The 16,154-nt window shown below is 52.7% G+C and overlaps 2 protein-coding genes across 3 annotated transcripts; one reads left to right on the top strand and one right to left on the bottom strand.

The window, feature by feature from the left end:
* Positions 1–1,862: 1,862 nt before the first annotated feature.
* Positions 1,863–9,536, top strand: PTGDR2 (prostaglandin D2 receptor 2). Of its 2 annotated transcripts, XM_051964363.1 has the most exons (4): positions 1,863–2,015; positions 2,149–2,284; positions 6,200–6,277; positions 7,291–9,536. In XM_051964363.1, the coding sequence occupies exons 1-4, from the start codon at positions 1,951–1,953 to the stop codon at positions 8,464–8,466; spliced, it is 1,455 nt and encodes a 484-aa protein (XP_051820323.1). In that variant the 5' UTR covers positions 1,863–1,950; the 3' UTR covers positions 8,467–9,536. The 2 variants fall into 2 exon arrangements, with proteins under 2 accessions (XP_051820323.1, XP_051820324.1); XM_051964364.1 differs by lacking the exon at positions 6,200–6,277.
* Positions 9,468–14,667, bottom strand: CCDC86 (coiled-coil domain containing 86). Its single transcript, XM_051964365.1, has 4 exons — positions 13,610–14,667; positions 12,031–12,160; positions 10,153–10,227; positions 9,468–9,944 (listed from the first exon to the last, which is right to left on the bottom strand). The coding sequence occupies exons 1-4, from the start codon at positions 14,650–14,652 to the stop codon at positions 9,825–9,827; spliced, it is 1,368 nt and encodes a 455-aa protein (XP_051820325.1). The 5' UTR covers positions 14,653–14,667; the 3' UTR covers positions 9,468–9,824.
* Between the last annotated feature and the right edge of the window lie 1,487 nt (positions 14,668–16,154).

The raw sequence follows: 16,154 nt of genomic DNA, 5'->3' as shown, positions 1-16,154 counted from the left end.
CACCTGGCAGGAGAAGGTACCAGACACCGAGGTCCTTTCCCGAATTAAACTGCCAACTCTACTGCCGAGAGCGCAACTCCGTTGGACTGGGCACATTGTTTCAACGACCAAATGTGTGCTTTCCAAAAAGACTATTTTATGGAGAACTCACACAGGGCAAGCTCACAGGGTGGTCAGAAATAAGCGATACAAAGCCTCTCTTAAGAACTTGAGAATCGATTGCATGACATGGGAGACACTGGCCCAGGATCGCCTAGCACAGCGTGCCCTCATCAGAGAAAGTGCTGTGCTCTAGGAGCAAAGCAGTACTGAATTAGCCCAAAGGAAACACGGAATTGGCAAAATTTGAGTCCACCCCAAATGTTCATATATGGACTATCTGTGTCTGACCTGTGGCAGAGCTTCTGAGTTCGTATTGGTCTGATCAGCCACAGTTGGACACATTCTCTCTCTCTTTTTTTAAAATAACTTTTTATTGACAGAACCCATGCCAGGGTAATTTTTTTATCTTTTCTTTTTTTTTTATTTAATCCTTTTAATTTCTTAATTAGTAAAATTCTTTTTATTGCATTTTTACCTCTACTCTTTTTAAAAAATATTTTATTTTATAATAATTTTTTATTGACAGAATCCATGCCAGGGTAATTTTTTTACAGCATTATCCCTTGCACTCATTTCTGTTCCGATTTTTCCCCTCCCTCCCTCCACTCCCTCCCCTAGATGGCAAGCAGTCCTATATATGTTAGATATGTTACAGTATTTCCAAGATACAATATATGTTTGTAGAACCGAACAGTTCTCTTGTTGCCCAGGGAGAATTGGATTCAGAAGGTAGAAATAACCCGGGAAGAAAAACAAAAATGCAAGCAGTTTATATTCATCTCCCAGTGTTCTTTCTTTGGGTGTACCTGCTTCTGTCCATCCTTGGTCAATTGAAACTGAATTAGCTCTCTTTATCGAAGAGATCCACTAGTTGGACACATTCTTACAGGAATATCATTTTGGTCCTCTTCGTTTTATGGCTCTCAGGTATTCTCCTACCTTCCCACCCCCGGCTTTCACACACTAGCTGGATGAACTCGGTTGATTTATTATAGAATATTAGTTTATTCTATTAGAATCTATCTGAAGCTGTCCCACTGATTTTCTCATATAAACATTTTTCTTCTCCCCTTAACTTTTGCACACTCCAGTGGTTTTTTTTTTTTAATTGATCTTTTGCTTTTATATCACCTTCATTTCCCTAGGTATCCCTTCTCAGTTTTCCTTATAACAAAGAACAAGCAGTTTAGGAACCCTAGAACATTAGCTGAATCAAGATGATTTTTTTTATACCCATCATTCCCCATTGTTGGGAAGAAAGGAGGAAGGTTCATCTTCCCATCTCCTTTGGGGGAGCTGTTTGGCCAGTCTCATTATACAGTGTTAGTTTCTGGATAGTGTCCTTCCCTCCCCCTCCCTCCCCCCCCCCCCCCTTCACGTTGTTGTCAACATTGTGGATATTGCTTTTCTGTTCTGCTCACCAGACACAGAGACACAGAAACAAGGAAGGGGGAGAGATATAAAGAGACAGAGATAAAGGTGAAGGGGGAGACAGAGTGACACACAGAGATGCGACCCTCAGGACCAGGGAAATGCAGATGCTCTCTGCCTTTGCCCCTCTCTGCTACTTCTGCCGTCTGCCTTATAAGAGCTCCCCAGAGCAGGTGGAGAAACAGCCTGGCCGTGTGCTGGCAGACCCCCGGGCTGGCTCCCTCCCTTTGTAGCCCTACCACAAAGTTTTCCCTCCCTCCCCTTCTATCCCCTTCTTGGTAAAAGTGGAGATTTCCCCAGATGGGGAAGAAGCCCCAGAGCGCGTCGGGTTTGTACGCCCTCTGCCCCCGGCTGCCCCGCCCACCCACTTGGGGCTGAGGGAGAGGACCATTTGGGTCTCTGGGCAAAAGCTCAAAAATGCCCCCTGCGGGCTTCCTAAAGCGCAGTCTGCGAAGGGAGGGGCTCGGGGCTCCCCGCGCAGGGTAAATTAGGGGCGGGCTGGCTGACGGCGGACTTATCTGCTCTCCGGGCTGAGATAAGGTCGCTGGGACCGAAACCGGACAGAGTTAACAGGCTACAGTGCACGTTTTTTTTTTTTTTTTTTTTCCTCCCCAGGCTCCTACTGTCTTCACCTCTGCCTGGTCCAGCCTCCGGAGACTCCACAGCCCCGTGCAGCCTCGTGATGGGAGCCGTCAGCCTGGCAACAGGGGTCCCCCTCCACCACCTTCTCACACTTGCACCTGAGACTCAGGTAAGAGCGGAAAGAAGCCGGGGGGAGAGCCGGAGACCCCGCGCCGGGGGTGGAGCCGGAGACCCCGCACCGGGGGTAGTCGGCGTCCTCCGCGGAGGTCGGGACGCAGCCGAGTGCGTCTGAGAGGGAGAGAGGAGGAGATTAGGATGCGGACTTGAAGTCCCAGGTTCCATTCTGCCGCTGATACTTGATTTCTCTCTCTCCGACTCTCTCTGCGTTGTGCTGTCTCTATCTCCCTCTCCTCTCCTCTCCTCTTCTCTCCTCTCCTTTTCTCTCCTCTCCTCTCTTCTCCTCTCTCTCTCTCTCTCCGTCTCTCTCACCTTCTCCTCCTTCTTGTTTTTTCTTTTTCTCTCTCTCTCTGTATCTGTCTCTGTCTCTCTGTGTCTGTCTCTTCTTCCTCCTCCTCCTCCTCTTCCTTCTTCTTCTTCCTTCTTCTTCTTCTTCTTCTTCTCTTCTTCTTCTTCTTCTTCTTCTTCTTCTTCTTCTTCTTCTTCTTCTTCTTCTTCTTCTTCTTCTTCTTCTTCTTCTCTTCTTCTTCTTCTTCCTCTTGTCTTCTTCTTCCTCTTGTCTTCTTCTTCTTCTTCTTTTCTCTCTCTCCCAGAGGGACTCCGTGCTGGATGGGCACTGTGAAAAACCGTGGGGGAGGCTAGGCAGGGGTCACAGTGGTTAAAAACTTTCACTTTCCCTCTTACTTTCTTCTTGGGAGATAAAGTGGCTGGACCAGGGGACTGCCCAGATGTCCTGCAGCCAGTTTCCTCAACTGTAAAATGATGGGATTGGACTAGAAGGTCCCTTCGAGCCCTATCTCTGTGGTCCTCGGAACCCCTCCAGCTTCCTAAGGCCAGCACTGTCTGCTTTTCTACCCCGTTGTCATCAGAGGATTGGCTCATATAGAAAAAAAATGCCTGGGAAGAGCTCATGCTATAATCAAATGAATTTCTGTCATGTGGCCCATTTACTGCCAAGGAACACCAGTCCTGCCATAGCTCTTTAAAGTCTGAAAAGCAATTGACAAATATCTCATTTGATCCTCATGAAAACGCAGGAAATGAGAGTATTGTAAACTCCATTTTCCAGATGGGGAAAACGAGGCAGAAAGAGTTTAAGTGTCTTATTAGAGTAGGTTCACACTGTCTGAGATAGGATTTGAACCCAGATCTTCCTGACTCTAGGTGTAGATGCTATGTAAACCATAATTTATGCTGCAGGCTATTAGTCAAACTCTAAACTGTTAATAATACGAATGGCTTTAATTCTTGTTTTAAGAACCAAATTCAGTTTTTAGTTCTTTTCTTCTTTTGGAATTCTAGTATCTGTAAAGGTACTAGTGTCAAGACAGAATAACTTTATTATATATTTAAAAGGGAGAGCAAGTTGTGCATGGAAGATTTGTGATTTCATGTGCAGACATTTTTATTCTACTGTATTATGGAAATGCTTTTTTGTTTCAAATAAAAGACAAAATGAATTTTTAAAAAAAAACACCAGTCAATAACACATATGAACATCCACAATCTCAACTTGCTCTTCATCATAAGTATTTGCTCTCCATTTTACAGATGAGGAAACTGAGGTTCAAAGTGACCTTAGTGGCCTTCCTAGTTCTGTTTATGATCCTAGAACTAAAAATGATGCTGATGGGTTTGAAGGGACATCAGGAGTTACCTGGCTCAAGGTGCCAAAATTGTGGATCCTTCGCCTCCAGTTTCTGCTCCTGACATGGCCCGGCTTGTGACAAGTCTTACTTACTGGAGAGACCCTTAGCTCTGGCTGGTCTAACCACCTTATTTTATAGAGGGGGGGATTCTGAATCCCTGAGAAGGGGAGATGGCTTGGCCAGGGTCACACAGTAGTAAACGCCACCCTCAGGATGGGCATAGTGGATGAAGTGTTGGAGCTAGGGTAGGGAAGAGCCGAGTTCAAACTGCAACAGATACTGCCAAGCTATGTGAGCCTGAGAAGGCCCTTCATCTTCCTGAGCCTCTTTCCCCATCTGTGAAATTGGAGTGAATGTTGTCAGGACCAAGAGGGTCGGTGCAGGACAGGAGCTCTGTAGGCCTGAGAACCTGAGCGTGAGCTGAGACTCTTCGTTCTGGGCATTTGGCAGATCCAGTGATGGCCAGCTGTGCTTTGTCCCTTGTTTGGGGGATGGGATGCTATTCCTATCCTCTGTCCACTTCTCCACTTCCCTCCTCCCCTCAGCTTTGCCACTTCCTGTGTGATCCCGTCCTACACCCTCTCCTTCTTCGGTTTCCTCATCCTTAAAATGAGGCTCTGTGACCCTCACAGAAGACTGTGAAGTCTTTCTGCCTTCCTGAATTCAAGGCTCAGCTCAGAACCTTCTCTGATAGCTCTCTCTCCCCCATGTCATGGCTCCCCCCAGCCTAGAGGCAGAGCGTGCTGGACCGGGAATCAGGAAGAACCGAGTCCAGATCTCCTCAGACACTTCCTAGCTGCAAGATCCTGAAGCGACTTAACCACTCTCTGCTTCAGGATCCTCAGTGATAAGACAGAGATCATTTAACACTCGCTGACATTCCTCCCTCCTCACCCCCTCCCTAGGAGTGCCCGTGGCCGTGGCTCATTTTGCCCCCATAGTCCTGTACCTTGTCTACGGTTGTTTTCTGGCAGCATGTGCGCAGGTGGAAGTCCCTCAGTCCCAAGAGCTACCTTCCTGGGGACCTCAGAGTGCCCAGTATGGGCTGGGGACATGCATGTCCTCAGTATTTGAGGAGTGCAGTGGGCCACGTCCTGCTCAAAGGCTCTCTGACAGCCTGGCCCCTGGCCTTGAGCCTTTGGGAACTGGAGGATCCATTTTTGCTGCCCTTGTTGGGGGGTAACAATATCCAGGCTATCCAGACATGGCCCCTTTCCTCCCCCAATGGGGCAGCAGTCTTCCTATCTGGGCCTGCGTGTGGGGAACCCTTTTCCTTCTGCTGTTGTTCCTATCTCACTTCCTCTTGGCATATCAGATGGGGGAGGCTGGCACTGCCAGCCTTAGCCATCACTGGGCCTGCAGCTACTAAGCCACTGGTGGGGACTGTCTGGGTGCCCGTGGGAGCCAGGGAAAGACCCGAAGCTCTTGGTTGCAGGATGACAGAGCTCCCTGCCCTATCCCTCCTCCATCTCCTCCCTCACCGCTGCTTTGTCAGGGCACAGAACTCTCAGGAAGAGCAGGTCGGAAGCAGGACTGCCCTGTCCCTTCCTGCCACCTGAGGGGGCAGAGCACAGACCTGGCTTTCCAGGAGTGGGGCAGGATGATGGTTTGAGAAGGCATGGCTAAGGGAGAATTTTGTTTTGACTCTGGGGGTGATGGGAAGGAGACAGGGGAGAGATGGGAGTGGAAGAGAAGGAAATTTATTAGGCAAGCCCTTTTTGGGGGACAAAAGGTAGATTTATGTAGGGAAGAGTTTACAGACAAAATGGATACACTAGACCCTGGAAATGACAACTATGAAATAGAGTGGGAGAGCATTCGAAAGAAGATTCCCCAGTGGAACTCATAATTACCAGTAGAAAGGGAACCCCAGGAGGGCAAGCTGGCATATTAGGTGAATTTCGTAAACTTTAGGTTTAAGGCTTAAACGTGGGGAGCGAGATGTAGGCGGGGGAGACTCTGTCAAATTGTTTTTTAAAAAATGTTTTTACAGCTTCATTTCAAGGATCACCCTTTGTGATCCTAAGCTTTTATTTTATGCATTTGACATTGCTATTTGGAGGAGTCCATGGGTCTCATTAGACTGCCCAAGGGGGCCCGTGGCACACAAAAGCTCAAAGGACAGGGAGGGAATGGGTTGAAGGCAAAGTCTTTGGAGACGAGGTTGGATGTTCTCTGTAAATAATATTTCAGGTCCACCTCAGGGCTTTTGCTCAGACTGTGCCCCACGTCTGGGACCCTTTCTCTCTTCCTTTCAGAATGCTCAGCTTCCCTTAGAATTCAGTCCTAGGACCGCCTCCTACTCAGGAAAGTCTAACTACACCCTCCCCTCCCAGGTGGGTATGGTTCTTCATGACAGACTGCATTAGGTTTTGCATTTACTTTTCTGAGTAGGTTGAGAGACCGGGGGGATGGATTGGGAGGGCAGACAGGAGGGGAAGAGTTCCATGGGAACAAAGAGAAATGGGATGGGATGCTCCAGGACAGCTGAGTTGTAGAGCATGTAGAGCTAGGAAGAGGCAACCCAGGAGGGAAGAGGGGCAGGAATGCCTCGAGGCGATGCTTGGTTCTGACAAAGATGGTGGGCAGGGATTCTCTGCCTCCTCCAGGTGAAGCCTCCTCAGTGGTTAGAAACAAAGGAAGGAAGTTCTGATATGTATTCCAAGCTTCTAGGTCTTTGGGAATCCTGGCTTGATTTCTTACCAGAGTAAAATAAAAAAAGTAATAATAATTTTAAAAATAAGTCTGAATTAATTAAAAAATCATTTGAAAGTCAATAAATAATAGTAATTTTAAAAATAAATCTGAATTAAAAATAATTTGAAAGTCAGTAAATCATAGTAATTTTAAAAATAAATCTGAAATAACTGAAAAATGATCATTTAAAAATCAATAAAGTAAATAAATTAAAAATAACTGAAATAATTTAAAACCCATAAAATAATCATTTAAAAAATGAATCTGGAATAATTTAAAAATCAATAAAATAATCATTTAAAAAATGAATCTGGAATAATTTAAAAATCAATAAAATAATCATTTAAAAATGAATCTGGAATAATTTAAAAATCAATAAAATAATCATTTAAAAATGAATCTGGAATAATTTAAAAATCAATAAAATAATCATTTAAAAATGAATCTGGAATGATTTAAAAATCAATAAAATAATCATTTAAAAATGAATCTGGAATAATTTAAAAATCAATAAAATAATCATTTAAACAATGAATCTGAAATCATTAAAATGATTTCGAAGAGCCGAAGCCGCAGGCAGTCAGACGCGGGCCGAGCCCAGGGGACGGCCCGGCTCCGGTGTCTGAGCCGAGGGCCCGTCTCTCCCTCGCAGGAGCCCAAGAAGCTGTGCCCCGTCCTGCAGTACATGAGCGAGCTCCCGGCGCACACCAACACCAGCGGGCGCTACATCGACTACGCGTCGGTGACGCTGCACGGGCTGGTGTCCCTGATGGGCATCCTGGAGAACGCCGTCATCCTCTACGTGGTGGGCTGCCGCATGCGCCAGACGGTGGTCACCACGTGGGTGCTGCACCTGGCGCTCTCCGACCTGCTGGCCACGGCCAGCCTGCCCTTCTTCACCTACTTCCTGGCCGTGGGCCACTCGTGGCAGCTGGGGACCACCTTCTGCAAGCTGCACTCCTCCGTCTTCTTCCTGAACATGTTCGCCAGCGGCTTCCTGCTCAGCGCCATCAGCCTGGACCGCTGCCTGCAGGTGGTGAAGCCCATCTGGGCCCAGAACCACCGCACGGTGGCCGCGGCGCACAAGGTCTGCCTGGCGCTCTGGGGCCTGGCCCTGCTCAACACGGTCCCCTACTTCCTGTTCCGGGACACCATGCAGCGGGCCGACGGGCGCGTCATGTGCTACTACAACCTGCGGCTGTACAGCTCGGGCGCGGCCGACGCCGCCGGGGAGGCGCTGTGCGGCCGCCGCCAGCTCGCCCTGGCCGTCAGCAAGTTCCTGCTGGCGTTCGCCGTGCCCCTGGGCGTCATCGGCGCCTGCTACCTGGCGGTCAGCCTGCGGGTGCGCCACCGCTGCCGCCGCCAGCCCAGCCGCTTCCTGCGCCTGGTCATGGCCGTCATCGCGGCCTTCGTGCTCTGCTGGCTGCCCTACCACGTCTTCAGCCTGCTGGAGGCGCGGGCCCACCACGACTCCAGCCTGCGCTCGACCGTGTGGCAGGCCCTGCCCTTCGTCACCAGCCTGGCCTTCATCAACAGCGTGGTCAACCCCTTCCTCTACGTGCTCACCTGCCCCGACGTGCTGACCAAGCTGCGCCACTCGCTGCGCTGCGTGCTGGAGAGCGTGCTGGTGGAGGACAGCGAGCTGGTGTGCGGCAGCGGGCGCCGGCGCCGCAGCTCCCAGGGCGGCTCCCTGTCCAGGTCCTCCTCCAACCTCAGCTCCGCGGGCTTCCCCCGCCGCTGGCTCCCCTGCCTGGGGGCCAGGACGGCCAGACAGCTAGAGAAAGCCCCCGGCCCGGCCGGGCAGCCCGAGGGGGTTCCCCTGAAATGAGGCGGGCCGGGCGGGGCTCCTCCAGATGACATCCCACCGTCCCGGCCCGAGCATTTCCCGGTCCCCGTCTCTGGCGGCGCACAGCCCTCTGCCCCTCCACCCAGAGATAACTCAGACCAACCCCTGTTAGAGATGGGTAAACTGAGGCCCGGAGGGGAACAAACTTGCTAAAGCAGGTTGGGAAGCTCTTCTGATCCTAAATTACTTCAAACCATTAACACTTGGGAGGGAACGAGTTTTAGGGGGATCAATTTTCCAGAGATGGGCACAGGGCCGATGAAAACATGGACCCATGACCTCAGTGGCTCAAGCAGCCGCTCCTTTGCTCCTAGCATATCCCGTCTCCCCAAGCGACCACCAAGGGCTCCTCCCCTCCCGCTCACATCCTCTCCAGTGTCAGGAGGAAACAACTCTGATTTGTTGATTCTCCATGTGCTAACCCATGAGCCCTCAGGCTTTAAGGGCAAAAGCATCAGAAAGCATGTGCAAAAATGTCTGTGGTGGCAGGAACTGCAAGCTGAATGGCTGCCCAGCAGTGGGGGACGGCTGAATACGGGATGGTATATGCATGGATATTGTTTTCTAAGAATAATCAGCAGGATGATGTCAGAGAGGCTGGAGAGACTGACAGGAACTGATGCTAAGGAAGTGAGTAGGACAGGAGATCATTATATACAACAAGATTATACAATGATCAATCCTGACAACGTGACTCTCTTCCACGATGAGGTGATTCAGGCCAGTCCAGTGATCTCGTGATGAAGAGAGCCATCTGCAGCCAGAGAGGACTGTGGGAACTGAGGGTGGACCACAACACAGCATTCTCACTCTGTTTTCTTTCCCATCCCCCCCCCCCCCTTTTTGATCTGATTTTTCTTGTGTAGCATGATAAATGTGGAAATCTGTATAGACCTGCCCATTTTCATACCTATCACTTGCTTTCTAGGGGAGGGGTGGGGGAAGGGTGCAGAAAAATTGGGAACATAGGGTTTTTGCAAAGGTGAATGTTGAAAACTCTCTTTGCGTGTATTTTTGAAAATAAAAGCTATCATTTAACAAACAGAAAGAAACGCAGCAGCTCTCTCTGCAGGTCCTCCTCAAGGGGGTGGGGAGTCCAGAAGTGGGGTATTCACTGCTGGCTGGCAGCCAGATGCCCTCTGGGCCCCCACTCCTGCCTCCCAAGATGGTGACAATGACATGTCTCTCAGTCTGGAGTCCAAAGAACGTCTGCTCCCCTCCCGCCCCCAAGGTCCAAGCCCAGCTTCCTCCAAGTGGATCCAGTCCCCATAGCCATCCTTGCCGGGCGGTGCCAAAGGCTGGGGGTAGAAGGAAGGCGACAATTAGGCTCCTGCAGCCACTCAGTCCTTGGCCACTAGGCGCTGTGGGGGCTGTTTCTGCAGAAGTGCCAAGGTGTCCCGCTTCTCGATGCGCCGGAGCTGCTTTTTCTTGGCCCGCTTGAGCTTGGTGGGGTTCCGGATCTAGTGGGGTTAGAGAGGGAAGATCTCTGAGAATCTTGGACCCCTGGCTTTTCCCTCCTTTCCCAGGACTCTTGGGGATTGGGGTCAACATTCCCCTGGTGCCCAAAACCTTGACGAAGGGACAACGGGAACAAAGCCGCCCCCTCCTGCCACCAGGCATGGTGGCCCCAAGCGCCCTCACAGGGCAGGGGTGGCTCAGGGCACTCACCACTTGGACGATCTCTGCCTTCCGCTCATTCTCCAGGCGCCTCTTTATGTTCTCCGCTCGCCGCTTTTTCTTCTCCTGGAAGGAACAGCAATGAGGGGGGGGGCAAGGACTTGGGAGGGTAGCCCGGCGGGCAGTGCCCACCTCCGGGCCCCTCTCTGCTTGGCTGGGAGGAGGGGAACATATTCTCCTGAGCTTCCTCACAGATCCCACCATTTCTCCCAGTGCTGACATCTCCAGGTGTCAGAAGGAAGGTGCTGGACCGATCTCAGATCCAGTCTGGGTAACCCTGGCTCAGCCTCCGGTGCCCGTTTCCTCCACAGTCAAAAGGGAACAACACTCATGCTTACTTCCCAAGGTTGCTGTGAGGCTCCAGTGACACAAGGTTGTAAAGTGCTTTGCCAATCCCACAAGTGCTACATAAACGTCACTCTTGTGACATCTCCGACGCCATGTTCAACCTCACTCCCTGGGAGCCTGGGCATTGGGGTGGGTGAGGTGGGGAATGAGGGCAAAACCAAGGAGTCTGGGAGGATGAGGGGGAGCTAACCTTGAGCCACTTGCTCTCATCCACGAGGCACAGAGACCGGGGCACCACCCAGAGCCTCCAGCCTTCCCCGACCCATCTGTGAGGAAGCTGGGCTTGTCGCCCACTGTCTCCTGGGCTGGGCAGCAAGGGAAGGGTCAGGGCTGTCTCTGAGCCCCCAATCCCCACTGTTTTAGACTACCTGCCTTCTGCACTTGGGAGAGGAGATAGGCAGGCTGGGGAGGGTCTCAGGCAGGCCCTCCTGGTGACCCCTGCGGGCCTTTGTCCCATCATCCTCCCAGTCCAAGGCTGTGAACTTGGGAGAGTGCCTTGGACAGTCCAAGGGCAGGCGGCCTGCAGGGTTTCCAGGAACTTTCTCATGTCTGAGGCCCAGGCTCGCCCATGGCTGCCAAAGACCCATATTTAGCTTCCCTTAGATGGGCCTTCCAGTCCCTTTGAAGCCCCCCAGGGACAAGACAGCAACTGACTCCCCAGTTGGGCCCATGCTAGAAACTTCCTCGTTAACACCCACACAAAATGTCCTATTTCCCCCATCTTTTTGATCAGCCCATTTGCCTTTTCTTTCTCCGGCCTTCCCCTTTGTTCTGAGTTTTCCTTCACTACATGACTAATACATGTGCAGAATGGCCACACGTGTGCAGCCGTGGCAGACCGCTCGCCATCTCTGTGTGTGTTTTCCAGTTGGACTCTGGGTTTCTGTATTTTTTTCCCCCTAGTTCCAGTAAAGAGAGCTTTCAGCATTCACTTTTGCAATATTTTGGGTTCCAAGTCCCCCCCCTCCCTCCCCCGCGCCCCCCGGCAAGCAACCTGACAAAAAAGGGGAAAATGGTATATTCTCCTGCCCTCTGCCTTGGCCAGGAAGTTCAAACCTGGCCTTCCCAGACACCGGGCTGACCATGGCTAACCTGCTCGATGGCTCAGAGCAATCTTGTCCTGGGTGACCCCCGCGGGACCCCTCTAGGGGGGCCGTGGGGCTCGTAGGAGATCCTCCCAGAGAATGAGAGACGCAGACCAGAAAGCCGAGGCCTGCAGTACCTGCCCTGTGGGGGGCTCCAGCCCGGCCCTCCTCTGCCAAGCCAGGCACTCGAGGCTTCTGGCACTGACACTTCCTGTCAGGCCGGCTTATGCTCACATCTCCTAGGCCTGAATCACTCTACCCCCTCCTCCAGGAAGCCGACCCTGAGTGCCACCTGTCCAGAATCCGGCCGGTTCCCCTCCCAAGCGTGCCCGCTGGCTTCTCTCGTCCCATCTCATCTTGTCTTGTTTCCCCACTCCCAGCCCAGGCCCGATAAGTCCCTGGGGACCTCCTCCCCTCCACCCCACCCGGCCCTTACCTCTTTGCATCTTTGCTTCTCCTCCTCCAGGTGTCGCGCAAAATCCTTGGCCAGCTTCCTCTCCTGGCGCTCCTTCATCTTGCGCTCCCAGGATGTCCGGAGCGGCTTGTCCTGGACCATCTGGGAAAACCTGGAGGCGGGGGGAGGGAGGGCTCTAGAGGTGGACCCCAAGCACCCCGTCCTGTACAGAACACCCAGCATTCATCCCAAGCCCTTCGGGATGTGCTCTAGCAGTCCATCAACAAGCACATTTAGTGCCAAGTGCTAGGGATTTAAAGGCAAAAGCCCTGCCTTCAAGGAGCTTCTTCTTAGGGTGTGGAGCCAACATGGGGCCATGTGGTCTATGTGGGAAACACAGGTAGCAGACAAGAGATCAACTTTGAGGGGAAGAAAAAAGCATTTATAGAGTGCCTACTATGTGCTTACTTACACCAACCAGATCACCTTCTAGGGGAAGGAAACAAGCATTTATAGAGAGCCTACTAAGTGCTTGCTTACTTGTATTCTCTTATTTGATCCTCACAATGAACCCAAACCCCCCCAAGGAAAAGAGCCTGAGGCTGCACTCAGACCCATTTGGGCTGCATCCAATGCACCCTCCGCTGCCTCAGGCCAGGGCCAATGGGGATGGGAACCTCCTACCTGACCTCTGACCCTACTGAGGCTTCAAGGGTCACAGACCCTCCAAGTTGGACGGGCCCTTGGAGATCATCTCACCCAAGCAGGACCTGCACACCTCAGGGGATGGGGAGCTCACCACCTCATATTGCGCCAGGGTCACACAGGAGCTGGGGAAGCTGCCCTCTCTCACAGGTCGGGCAGAGGAGGTGGGTGCCCGGCTCAGATCCTCGGCCTGGGCTCTTGAATGGGCTGCCCGACAATGGGCAGAGGGCAGCGGTGTCCCAGCCTGTGGGAACCGCCTTCCCCAACCTGAGCCTTAATCGGGAGGGTGAGCTGCCAGCATCCCTTTCACTGGACATGAGGTGCACAGACAGGGTATGGAGGGAGAGGCAGTGCTGCCTGGTGGGTGGCAATCAGGGTGCCACCTCTGACCCACCCTGGCCGGCTGTGGCTGGCCAGTGAGCCCCAGACTCCAAAATGAGACTCGCATGAGTGGATAGATTGTCAGCTGAGACCTGCCTCAGTTTCCTCATCTGTAAATTGGGGTGATAAGGCCAGCAGCTCCCTCCCAAGGTGGTCGTGAGGATCAAGTTAAGGTCTTTCTAAAGCACCAGGGACCCCCTAGCACAGCAGGGGCTCCATGCAGCCCTCCCGGTGAGTGGGGGTACACAAACACTGACCGAGGGGAATTTCAGCTCAGGGCCCCGCCTCCCGCTTTTTTACCTTCCCCCCTCCCCAGGCTGGTCCCAGGGCAGAGGGCTGGGGAGGGGAGTTAGGGATGCCCAGGCCCAGCCAAGCAGCTGAGAGTGATTTACAATCCCCGACTCCCGGCACTCACGGGGCCTTCAACGAGCTTTAGGCCCCCTGACAGTTACTAAGTATCGCCTCCTCCGTGGTTACTTTGTTGCCCAAGTGCTGCCGGGAGCTGTCCCAGAGGCTCCCTTCCCCTCCCCCTCACCTTTTCTTGTTGCGATCCTTCCACACGCGGCCGGATTTGGGCTTTCCTTTGGGAATGACCAGGGCCTCCTGTTTGGACTTCTTGGGTGCCGGGGTGGGGGCAGGAGAGCCATCCCGCTTCTTGGTTTGGGGTGCCTGGGACCTTGGCAGTGTCTCTGCGGCTCCATCCTGGGGCAGCACCCCCGATTTAGGGGTTACTGGCTCGGGCTGACCCAAAGGGCACTCTCTGGGCTGTCCTCGATGGGACACCGACTCCTTGTCTCTCAGACTTTGGGGGGACACTGAGCTGGCTTCTGGGGCAGATTTGGAGTCCTCCAAAGGGGTAGCTTTGGGGCTGGGCTCCACGTGATTCTTGGGGGACCCCACACAAGGCTTCTTGGGGCTTTGAGAGGGTCTCAGGCCTGGCTCTCTTTTACCGCCAGCGCCCTTGGCCTGCTGATTCTGCTGGCTTTTGGGGGACCCCAGACTAGGCTCTGGATGATTCTGGGGGCCCTGATCCTTTCTCTGGGGGGACCCCAAATCCTGTCCCTTAAAGTTCTTGAGGGACCCTAAACTAGGTCCTAGGTTCTGGGGAGACTTTGGACCCAGATCCTGTTTCTGGGCTGATCCCAAGTCCTTGCCCCTATTCTTAGGGGATCCCAGGCCAGGCTCCGGGTGATTCCGCGGGGATCCCGGGCCCGCTTCGCCCGCCCCCGCCGCCGCTTCCGGTACCGGCTCTAACGCCGCCTCGGCCTTGGGCCCTAGGAGGCCGCGCCGGGCCTTGCGGGGCCTCCGGGACGGGGTCGCCGGGCTCGCGGGGACCGCGGGGCTCTCGGCCTCCTGCTTCCCCAGGCGCCGGCTTCTCCGGGGCGTCTCCATGCCCTCACGCCGAGCGGAGCCGAGCCCACCAGAAGAAGACCCACGTGGAGCTCCTAGGTTCTCCGGCTGCCGACGCTCCCAGTGACGTCTGAAAACAGCGACAGCCAACGAAAGGCTGGAAGGCGTGATACCCAGTCGGCCATATTGGTGACGGGCAAAACCCCGAGCCGCACTTTCCGGGAGCATGCGCCTGCCTGCTCCTCTCCGAGCCGCTCACTTGCGCCTGCGTAGATCCGTAGATCCCATCGCGACGTCTTTGGGGATTGTGCTAGGCTTCAGAGGGTCTGGGGGAGGGACGGGGAAGGGCACCGGGACCGGGACCGGCCAACGGACTCGCGTGCCTGCTGGGTGCCTTGCACGGTGCTACATAAAGCATTTATTTATCTGGGCTTTGAGGACGCAAGGGAAAAAGGCAAGAGAGAAGTCCGGCCTTCAGGGAGCTTACACTCTAACCGGAAGTGGGAAACAAAGTTTGCCTAAATAGAAATCCTGCGCGTGGGGGTGGGGGTGGGGGGCAGGAAAAGCTCCTGGGGTCTGGAGTCGAGCTTTGATGGGAGCTAGAGGCAGGTGGAAGGGGAGGAGCTCGTTACAGACAAGGCGTGAAGTCCGGGCGAAGGCCCGGAGGCGGGAGGTGGAGTATGGTGGAGGAGGAGGAACGAATTAGTGGGGAAAGAGAAGGGAGAAACCGGGAAAATAAGCTTCATCCTCTCTATTCATCCCAGGCCGGACCCCTCCCCCCACTTCTCTTTGCATTCTTCCCTCGCTGGGAGACTTGTTCCTTATACTATAGGAAGGAATTTTTAAAAGGTCATCAAAATTAATCAGCATCACCAGAAAGTGAGCTTATTCTGCACTATCCCATACCTGTGCCCTCCTCCCTTCCCCCTCCCCACTCCCCCCGCTTCTGCGGAAATGGGAAATTGGTGTCGTCTTCCCTCTCTTCCGGTCATGTCCCATCATTGCAATTTTACAGCAGTGACTACCAGAGTATAAATGAATATGGTCAAAAGAGCAGGGAGGCTGCAAGTCAGGTGACCTGGGTTTGCTTTTATACCTTCTTGTTGCTGGAATTTCACTTTCAGTGGCGATGGCTTTTATTTTTTAAAAAATAATAATATTTTTTGTTCTTCTGAGCTTGACAAATAACAAATGTGGCTATTTCTATAATCATGCACACCCAGGAAGAAGCAGTAGAGTTTGTGGATTGTTTGGTTGCTTGGGAATAATCCTTTGTTCTAAGAGGACCAAAATAACGTACTATATTGGGGTCACGGTGCCATGTAGCCTACTCTGGCAGATTAGACCAATATGATTGTGGAGGGGGGCACCCATACTAAGTGTGGAGTGGAGATGACTCTCAGTTTGTACGTCTCACGTCTCTTTTGAGCAATTCTGCTTCCTTCCCAAAGCACAAAGCCGCCTTTGACTCTGGGCACTTCATGCTGGATGGTCCTGTGACATAAGTCTTCCATCTTCCACAAAGGATTCCAGAGTTCTTCAGAGAGACCTGAGAGTGGCCTTGTATCAGTTCTCCTGCCCTCCATGTGAGCACTGTATGTGCGTTCTCCTTTAATAGTCTTTCAGGCCAGTGCCTGGGAAGCTGCCAGCCCGTTGGAGAATCTGGAGAGTTTGAATAATCAGCAGTTGAGAAAGGACCTCAGTGTCTGAGACCTTATCTTGCCAGACAT

The sequence above is a fragment of the Antechinus flavipes genome, chromosome 6, assembly GCF_016432865.1.
Source record: "Antechinus flavipes isolate AdamAnt ecotype Samford, QLD, Australia chromosome 6, AdamAnt_v2, whole genome shotgun sequence".
Lineage (NCBI taxonomy): Eukaryota > Metazoa > Chordata > Mammalia > Dasyuromorphia > Dasyuridae > Antechinus > Antechinus flavipes.
This window is presented reverse-complemented; position numbering and strand designations above follow the sequence as displayed.